The 10,243-nt window shown below is 40.6% G+C and overlaps 1 protein-coding gene across 1 annotated transcript; it reads left to right on the top strand.

The window, feature by feature from the left end:
* Positions 1 to 1,941: 1,941 nt before the first annotated feature.
* Positions 1,942 to 4,652, top strand: LOC308370336 (uncharacterized protein; the record flags this gene model as incomplete). Its single annotated transcript, XM_080844991.1, has 6 exons — positions 1,942 to 1,968; positions 2,485 to 2,574; positions 2,727 to 2,833; positions 3,355 to 3,386; positions 3,498 to 3,674; positions 4,489 to 4,652. The coding sequence occupies 6 exons, from the start codon at positions 1,942 to 1,944 to the stop codon at positions 4,650 to 4,652; spliced, it is 597 nt and encodes a 198-aa protein (XP_080701117.1).
* Positions 4,653 to 10,243: the final 5,591 nt, after the last annotated feature.

Below are 10,243 nucleotides of genomic sequence, written 5' to 3'. Positions count from 1 at the left end.
TTTATATAGATTCACCTAATTCAACAGAGGTCCAGCCAATTGGTGCTAGAAGTCTCACAATTAGTGATATGGGGATCAGTGTGCAGTAAATGTGTCTCAAGTGATTGTAGTATAACGACACCTGTGTCTGGAAGGTCCATTCACTGGTCAGTATTCAGTAATCAGTATTACTGGCTATTGTTAAACCATTAAGACCCAAGATCACTCTAAGCAACTCAGAGAAAAGGTTGTTGAAAAGTATAAGTCAGGGGAAGGATACAAAAAAATGTCCAAGGCACTAAACATCCCCTGGAATTCTGTTAAATCCATCATCAAGAAATGGATGGATTGTGGCACATGTGTAAATCTGCCTAGATCAGGCCGTCCTCACAAACTGAGGGGCCGTTCAAGAAGGAGACTAGTAAGATAGGCCACCAATAGACCTATGACTACTCTGAAGAAGTTTCAAGCTTCAGCAGTTGAGATTGGAGAAACTCTGCATACCACCACTGTTGCCTTGGTTCTTCACCAATCTAAGCTTTATGGAAGAGAGCCACTGTTGAAAAAAAGGATCGACTACAGTTCGCCAAAAGGCATGTGGAAGTCTCCATGGTCAAGTGGAAGAAGGTTCTGTGGTTTGATGAGACCAAAGTGGAGCATTTTTTCAACAGTGGCTCTCTTCAATGAAGCTTTGATTGGTGAAGAACCAAGGCAAAAGTGGTGGTATGCAGAGTCTCTCCCATACCAGCTGCTGAAGCTTGAAACTTTTTCAGAGTAGTCATAGGTGTCTTGGTGGCCTCTCTTACTAGTTTCCTTCTTGCATGGTCACTCAGTAAGGACGGCCTGATCTAGGCAGATTTACACATGTGCCATATTCCTTCCATTTCTTGATGATGGATTGAACAGAGTTTCAGGGGATGTTAAGTGCCTTGGACATTTTTTTGTATCCTTCCCCTGACCTGTACTTTTCAATAACCTTTTCTCTGAGTTTCTTAGGGTGATCTGTGGTCTTCATGGAGTAACAGTAGCCAGGAATACTGATTACTGAATACTGACCAGTGAATAGACCTTCCAGACACAGGTGTCGTTATACTACAATCACTTGAGACACATTTACTGCACACTGATCCCCATATCACTAATTGTGAGACTTCTAGCACCAATTGGCTGGACCTCTGTTGAATTAGGTCAGTCTATATAAAGGGGGTGATAAAGGGGGTGAATACTTATGCAATCACTTATTTTCATTACATATTTGTATTTAATTTACATAACTGTGTAGAAATATATTTTCACTTTGACATTAAAGAGAGCTATTTTGTGAATTTTTTTGTCCAAAAAGCCAACTTATATTGACCATGACTGATTTATAAAAGCCATAAAAGGGTAAAACATCCAAGGGGGTGAATACTTACGCAAGGTACTGTAAGCCTGCTAAAGTGGTGTAACACTTATGTGGTAATACTTATGAGGAACTGTGCTATGGGCTGCAACATCACACAACTATATTCTCAGCTCTTCCTGCTTCACAACAGAACACACCCAATTATGCAAACCCTCACCAGAGGGAATATACAACCTTTACAGACGAGGATTTTTGAGATGCCTCTGCTATGAAGTGCTAAGTTACGAATGGTTCAGAGGGACAGAGATCAGCCTCTTTACACCAGTGTGCTGCACTTACGGGGTTGTCTGGCTCAAATGGGAAATATCGTTTGGTAAGTCAATGTTTTTGTATGTCGGTCATCAAGACAACAAGGTCATTTTTTTATTTTTTTTTTAAAAGTCTGAGTAATGCTGACAGGCCAATTCCAATCAGGTTTTAATTTAATTTTGTGCATGTAATGTATGATGGGACTTTTGTCAGTATAGTGATAGGACTTTTTCTTTTTAAACTGTACTCCGGAAAAAGTAGCTCTTGTAGCTCTTGTAGTTCCGGTTCCTCACATGATGTCAACCAACATGGCTATACCTTTCACAGATGAACCGGTAACCATATACATACATATAAACTTATACATAAACTAAAATCTGAAGAATCCTAGCAAATACAGACCGTGATGATAAACTAACATTAATACTACCACTTTAACAACTTTTCATAGCTATTTAATCTCATGCACTGTTTTTGTTAACTTTTTATCTGCTCAATCGTGCTGCGCCACTTTGTTGAGCATGTTAGTAAACATACTCGAGTGATACCGCCATTGGCAAACCTCAGCATTTTCCATTGCCCTTAAGCCAAAAAGGGAAGCACGAATAACTTATGAAAGAGCTGATGACTAACTGATGTACTAACAAAGCGAACAATGGAAATACGTCCATCTACATCAGCTTCAAAGTGACTTAAACAGCACAAGTGAATTTTAATATCGCATTAGATCACACAACAATGTTGCAACATAACAGATTGCATGTTATGGCATGATATAGCGTTTAGTGTTGAACCAGAGCCAGAGCTGCTGTTCGTGTTGTGTGCTAATTATGATGTTTCTAATGCTCTAGGCCCCTGAGGTGAGTCACAGGCACGACAGGTGGAAGGTGGTGTATCGTGATGCCAGCTTCCCTCTTTCAGAGTATGGAGATGATCTCACGGTATGTTTTTCGTGAATGATATTTCAATTCATGCCTGTCACAAGAACAACGAATAGAATATGTAGACTTACTCGTGTGCTATTTTTGTAGTTGTTGTTGAGATAGCTGAGAAGCTATTAAACACCTAGGTATAATATGTCTGTTGTCTGCAGGTCTCACAGCAGTGTGTGGATGACCCATATGGCTTCAATGCAGTAGTGGTGATTGGGGACAGCTCTTTCCCCCTCTGGAGGCATCTGCCGTTTCCCATCCCATTCACGTGAGTTGATCCACTTTAGCACTGAGAAGTAAACAGGTCTGCTTCTAGGATGAGGTGAAGGTTTACACCCAAGTTGGAGCTGCTAGTGGGAGATAAAATTACATTAGGAGACATGCTCTTCTTTGCATGTGTATAGGGGTGGTATTGGCAGAATTGGCAGAATAATTGGCAGGTATATGGCAGAAATTACTAAACACCACTATGAAGGGAGCGTGTAGGTGAGAGAGGAGTCAACCCACCCAGCCTTGAACCAGGGTCAACAAGGTAAGAAACACCCGACCTGCATCAACTCCAAAGAGTTAACTTATTTGGAAGGCAGCCAGAGCCATGTTTTTTTCTTTTCTTTGGCCTTCATTCTGTGACATCCACCTTTGTAGTGTAGATATTCTACTTAATTTGTTGTGACGTTAGAGTCCTGTTCATACCCTCTGGTTCCGATAAACTGTTAATCACTGATGTAAATCACTGCCTTCCATGCTAACTGGATGTTTGATTTCCTGTCCACTTTTACCATATCACAGAGACAACAGGGCCTTGCCAGAACTTCCCCATGGTAAGTCTAACTCGCAGACAGAACCACAGAACCATCACAGCTATTCCAGAAACTGAATCATAATATGATTTGTGACACCAAATGTACCTTTGTGCTGCTTACTGCTCACAGGAACTATCGATGAGAGTCAGAATCACAGACAGGACGTGGATGAGAGTCAGATTCCCAGACAGGACGTGGATGTCTCAAGGGCAGTTCCTCAGCTCTCCAGCCCCACTGTATCACCTTCCATGAGGGCCAGTGCTGGGGGTCTAGCTGCTGCCCTCCTCAGCCCAAATACTACTGATGGTAGGTGGACCATTCAATAAACTTGACAACCACACTTATCCTAGCATATAATGCAAATGTGTCGTTCTTGCTTTCATTCATTCTTGGCTTACATATTTGATTTGTAGTTATATTTAAAGTATTTTTCATAATTTCCTTGTTACATTGCAGAGTTACAAACAAAACTATGAAGCCTGTCATTTCTAGTGGGCTGATTTTACGTGAATGTTATCCTTAATTGAGTCCTGTGCTGTTTGCATGTTGCTTCTCTATTTGAGCCGCATCATTAGAGGATGGAACCGATAATGTTTTCTCTGCTAACAAAAAGGCCTTAAACCCTTTCTTAGTAAGACAGCAATACAATACATTTTCTATTGAAGAATAAAATCATGTAATTGTTAACTGCATTGTGTAGCCCAGCACAGTCCTGCACCGGTACCACAAGTACTTGTATCATATCAAATACATTTTCATGGTATATGGCCATGTAAAGGACAATTAAATACCTCTGTCCTTCCAATTAGCTTCCTGGCTATGCACTATATAGTTCTGTGGGCTGGGATGGCCCACCCCACGAACATGTAAAAAGCTTTCACAACACAACATCACCAACTTAACTGCCAAAAGACGCAAGTTAGCATGCTAGCAAGCCTTTTATCAGTGCCAACTATGCTTTTGCTGTTGTTGTTGTTTGTAGGGGTTTTGCATGCCTTTTAGTAGTAAGATTGCTAGTTTTCAACCAAAACTCCTTATTGCTTCTTTAAGGAGTGAGATTTACTCACTGCACAGTTCTCTACCCGCTGGCCACCCTAATACAATTCCTCATTTCTCCAAGGCGTGGAGCCATTGGCAGTGTCTGTGGAAACTGGCCAGGCCTGTGAGATAGTCCAGCCCATGGAGTCAGTGGAGGAAGAGGACGAAGATGTACAACAAAGGGGAGGACGGAGAGACGGCAAAAAGAGACGCAAAAAATCACAGCGTCACAAAAGGCCCCGTTAAAGGGCCAGTGGGCTTGCTACACCCATCCTTATGCCAGCTGCTAGGTATTAATAGCAGCCATATAAAATATTAAATTACTAAAGACTGTGTTGTTATTGAAACAAAAGGGCTCCCCATATTGTATCAAGGGAGTGGGAAGGAATATTTTAATGTTTCTGGCGTGGTAAGAAAGAGTACTTGTTTAAATGCAATTCATTTAGCACATACACACAGCTAATGGCAAATGGAACCAGATATCTAATTTTAATGTTGTGGTGTTTCTGCCCTAAGGCTCAAGCTCTATTATTAATATTATTTCATTTTTCTTATATAGCGCTTCTCTAAGTACTCAAAGTCGCTTTACAGAGTCCAGTAATCATTCATACACAGTCATACCGGTGATGGTAAGCTACATCTGTAGCCACAGCTTGCCCTGGGACAGACTGACAGAAGCGTGGCTACCAATCAGCGCCAAAGGCCCCTCTGACCACCACCAACATTCATTCATATCCATATGATACATGTCTTTATGATGCCCCAAGGCCCAAGACATAATCCAATTTTCATGTATTTGACTCCTTCATTCTCTTACTCTACTTTGTCAGATTGTGTTTAAGGAGATATACACTGAAAACACGTTTTACCTTAAGACAACACAATCTGCTCTTCTCTAGCAACATAAAAATTCCCACGGCCTTTTGTGGTTGCATCCAACAACATATAGATCTTAGTAACAGTGAGCAAGTATGTGGTTGAGTGTGATTTCAATGACGGAGTTGTCAGATAATCGTGGTATGGAGCATGGTAAGGCAAAAAGACTGAAAGTAAATTTAGGTACAGTATAGAATTCTAATAATTTTGGTCAAATTGACACATTACACATTTTTAAAACCTGTCAGAGCACTGTGGTGAATGCCTAGGGCTGTGAAACTTTTTGAGGAACTGTGCTGTCAAAACAACATCACATGATTATCTTCTTGGCAACTCCTGCTTCACAAAAGATTACACCCAAATATGAACCAAAGGGAATGTGCTGCCTTTACATGCAAGGATATTTGAGATACCTGTTTTAAGTGTGGCGTTTCAGAAGATTCAGAGGGCTACAGAGAAACCTCAACACTCATGAGCACTGAGTTGTAAACTGGAAAATGGTTTGGTGAGTTAGTGATTGCATGTCTGTTTATCGTCAGAATGTTGTCAATACACATTGAAGGAATATTTGGCGAACATGGATTCATTTATGAAAGTATAAATGGCATTTTTTAGGCAGTCTGTGATAAAGTGGGCATATTGCCATACAGGTAACATGCTCCGATTGAGGGAAAGTCAGATAGCGGTGTTAGATCTTATTGGCCGTAGCGGTAAACCAAACAAAACGGGTAAATGGGTGTGACCAATTTCAATAAAGAAATCGCGATACAAGTGTTTGGCGCTCTCCTCTTCTGATTGCGAAATCTGGAATAAGTTACTCTTTTTTGTGCAGCATTTTTCTATTTTTAAAGTTTAAGCGAACAGGTTACTTTCTTATTCAGTATTGATCTCATTTCAAGTGGTGGTGGGACCTTATATCAAAAATAAAAAAAGTTCTCCGGAAGAGTGAAGGTAGCACTATAGTCACGGCATGGCTTTGTCACACGCTACTGAAGAGACGGTAATGTCGAACTACTGACATAGCACGATATTTCAACAGTCCTAGCATGTAATAAGTATGATGATTAACTACCATTAACATTATTTCCATAGCTATTTCATCGAATGCATTGTTTGCATAACTCTACACCCACTCTTGCTGTGCGGCTAACACATTTAGCATGCTAGTAAACATGTTTCACATTGTCCGATTGATCTCTTCCAATTGTCTCGAAGCCAAAAGGGAAGAGAGGCTGATCCATGAAGGAAATGAGAGAGTACAGCTGTTGTAACAATGTTGAGTAATTATCTACATGGCGAACACAACCACACACATCATTTCCAAACTGCTGTCGTTGCCAAGATTGAACCAGGACCAGGCAGTCACAAACAACTGTTCAAAGCTTGAAATTCACGTCATACCAGATTAGAAAACAATGTTGCCGCATAAGAGACATGCTGATAAAGGGTATACTAACTGATCTATTTTTGTACCGTGTGAGAGGTTGTTGTGTGCGCTTATCGTGAACGTTTCCAACACTGTTTTGCAGGCTCCTGGGGCAAGTCAAAGGCAAGGCAGGCCAGAGGTGGTGTATGACAACACCAGCTTCTTTCTACGAGAATATGGAGAACAAGATCTCAAGGTATGGCTTTTACATTTAGCAACGAAACCATGATTTAATCTGGCCCTATCACTGGGCCAACAGAATATGAATACTTATTTTGATGATGTTCAGGTTCACCTTGTTCAATTAAGATGCTATTAAACCTCATAAAAATGTTATACAAGGATGCCATTTGCATGTCATTTCATCAGGTAAGACAGGAATTTTCTCTACCAGCACACCATTTTTTCAGATATTTACAAGTCAGACAATTTATACAGAATCGCTTTACTCAATTTCCCCTTACCTCCACCGAAGTCACCACTTCATTCAATCCTTGAAACCCCACCTGAGGTGAAGGGAACCGTATCAAGGCTGTACACAATTATATTTGAATTGGAAGGTTCCTCAATGTCAATAATAAAAGAAAACTGGGAGAAGGATATGGATGCAGATACAACTGAAGATCAATGGTCTAACATTGTTTACTCCTCCTCTATTTAGGCACAGTCTTATTCAGTTTGAGATTGTATATTGTACCCAGACGACCGGCAGGCTTCATATGGTCATCATTAAACTATCCAAAATCTTCCCAGGAGTTAACCCTATCTGTGACAGGTGAAAGCAAGCACCTGTCACTCTTTATCACACATTTTGGTCTTGATCTAGTTCAACAGCATTCTGGTTCTCAATATTTGAGGTATACTCAGCAATCTCAGGTTTAACTGTTGATCCCTGTCCTTTCATTGGACTTTTTTCGGTGTACCAGCAGACGATCTCCCTCTGCAAAGGCCACAATTAAACATAAAGCCTATTCCTTCCTTTTAGCGCGGCGACTCATTCAAAAAATGAGATACACGCTAAATTGGTCAATGGAGAAGTTTGATGTGGCAGACTGTCCATTTATTGTAGAACAATTTATTGTAGAACAACTGGCAATGCACCTGAATAAGATGTTATGTACTACATTTACTTTATAGGTAACTAACTACTCTGGACCTCTTTTTTTCTTCCTTGTTTCATTTTGTGGTGTGTTTGAGCGTCTACTGTCCTTGTGTTTTAAAAGCTGAATAAAGATACACTGACTAAAAAAGATGCATTAAACTCACATGCATGATATGTCTGTTGTCTTCAGGTCTCACAGCAGTGTGTGGATGACCCATATGGCTTCAATGCAGTAGTGGTGATTGGGGACAGATCCTTCCACCTTAGGAGGCCATTTCATCTCCCTGTCTTGTGAGTTCATCCACTTTAGCACTGAGTAGTAAACTTGTCTGCTTCTAGGATGAGGTGAAGGTTTACACCCAAGTAGGAGCTGCCAGTGGGAGTTAACATTACATTAGGACAATGCTCCATTTAGGATTTTGGTGAAGAAGTGGTAGTGAACATTGGGAGACATGCTATTATTTGTTATTAGTAGTTTGTAGGCTAATCTTAGCATGAGCATAGGGAAAGTGATCTTTTCAGATAAACATATCAGAATTGAATGTGTAACATTGTGGTCTTTGTTTGGAGGAAAACGTGTTAGTTTTCTGGCCTCAAGAGTTAATTGTGTGGCATTCATACTCAAAGAGTTGCTATTGTATTTGATTTGTTGTGATGTATAACACCTATTCACACTCTTTGGATCCTGACGAACTGTGTGAATTAGCTGCTGTAAATAACTGTGTTCCAATATTTCATTTTCTGTCCACTTTTACTTTATCACAGTGCAACTAGGACCTTGCCAGAACCTCACCATGATGGTAAGTCTAACCACAATCACAGACCAATCACAGCTGGTCCCAAAACCAACTGGGTATACATAAGATTCATGATAATTGTGTGCATTTGTGCTTTGATATTTTCCAGTGAATGTGACTCAGAGTCACAGTGAGAGTGAGGATGTGGACATAATCAGGGCGGTTCCTCCTCCGGTTCCTATTGCTCTTCCCATGAGAGCCAGTGGTGGAGGTCTGGCTCCTCCTCCCCCAAGCTCAAATCCCACTGATGGTAAAAGGGTTCAAGTCACACTTCTCACCACTCAAATTTTCTCTGCAAAATATTTTTTCCTTAGTTGTTCATAGAGAATTGAAACACGTTGCACTATTTTATTTGTGACTTCCGCTAAGAAATAAATAGTTAATAAAAACAATAACTATCTGTAACCCCCCCCCCCCCCAAAAAAAAGTACTTCAGAAATGTCCTCACTTCTTCTAGGCGTGGAGCCATTGGGAGCATCAGTGGAAGCTTGCCAGGCATGGAGGAAAGTCCAGCTCATGGGGTCAGACGAGGAAGAGGGCAAAGGTGGAAAACAGAGGAGAAAACGGAAACAGAGCAAGAAGAAACGCAAGAGAGGACATTGCTACAACAGCCGCTGGGATTGCGACCCACATTGTCCTCACCATTGTCCTCAGAACAAATAAAACATGTTTCCAAATTATGTCTAACTACAGTATTGTTATTGTAAGTTTAAACCATATTTTATACCAGGCACCAAACTATGGCTATGCAACTGGAATGATAGTTAGTGCCTTATTGCTATGGGATAAGATTCAGTGGAGACAGAGTATTAAAAAAAAGTGGTTGCCTCCCTCGCTGTGGTGAATCCTAGTGTGGAGTCAACACAGGGGAAATAGTTTGAAGTTACTACCGAATACTACCAAATGTGTGCCAGTGCATGGGACATAGGTCAACCTGTCACATTCAAACCAACTAGTCACATACACATTCAGGGAGTGGTTTTGGTGTGTTGTGGAACTTTGAGTGCATGTTCAGTGCAGATTCCCAGTTGAAAAACATGCCTAATCATTTAGCTATTCTAATAATGGACATGAGAGAATGCCTTAATAAACAAAATGCTGTTTATAGCACTCCTTAGATGGAGCAGCAGCATCCCTGCATTAAAACTGCTTGGTTGAGCCAGCAGTATCATCAGCACTATTGCCTCAGCTAGTAGCGCCTCCTCCACCTCTCAGTATGTCACACTGATAAACACATTTAAATCACACAATCTGTGATCAAAACATCATACAAATGTAAAGACTTACTGTGCTATCTCTTTAAAAGAACTCATGATGCATCATATTTCCATAAACGCAAGATACAGTGGGGGAAATAAGTATTTGAACCCCTGGCGATTTCACAAGTTTGGTCACTTGCAAAGAAATGTGTGATCTATAATTGTAATGGTAGGTGTATATTAACAGTGAGAAACAGAATATCAACAAAAACATTTATGACTTTATTTGCATTTGATGCAAAAAAATAAGTATTTGAACCCCTAGCAAAACTGACTGACAAAAATGACTTGGTACTTGGTGGAATAACCCTTGTTGGCAAGCAAAGACATCAGATGTTTCTTGTAGTTGGTCACCAGGTTTACACACATCACAGGAG

This window comes from Sprattus sprattus (assembly GCF_963457725.1).
Source record: "Sprattus sprattus genome assembly, chromosome: 9".
NCBI lineage: Eukaryota > Metazoa > Chordata > Actinopteri > Clupeiformes > Clupeidae > Sprattus > Sprattus sprattus.
This window is presented reverse-complemented; position numbering and strand designations above follow the sequence as displayed.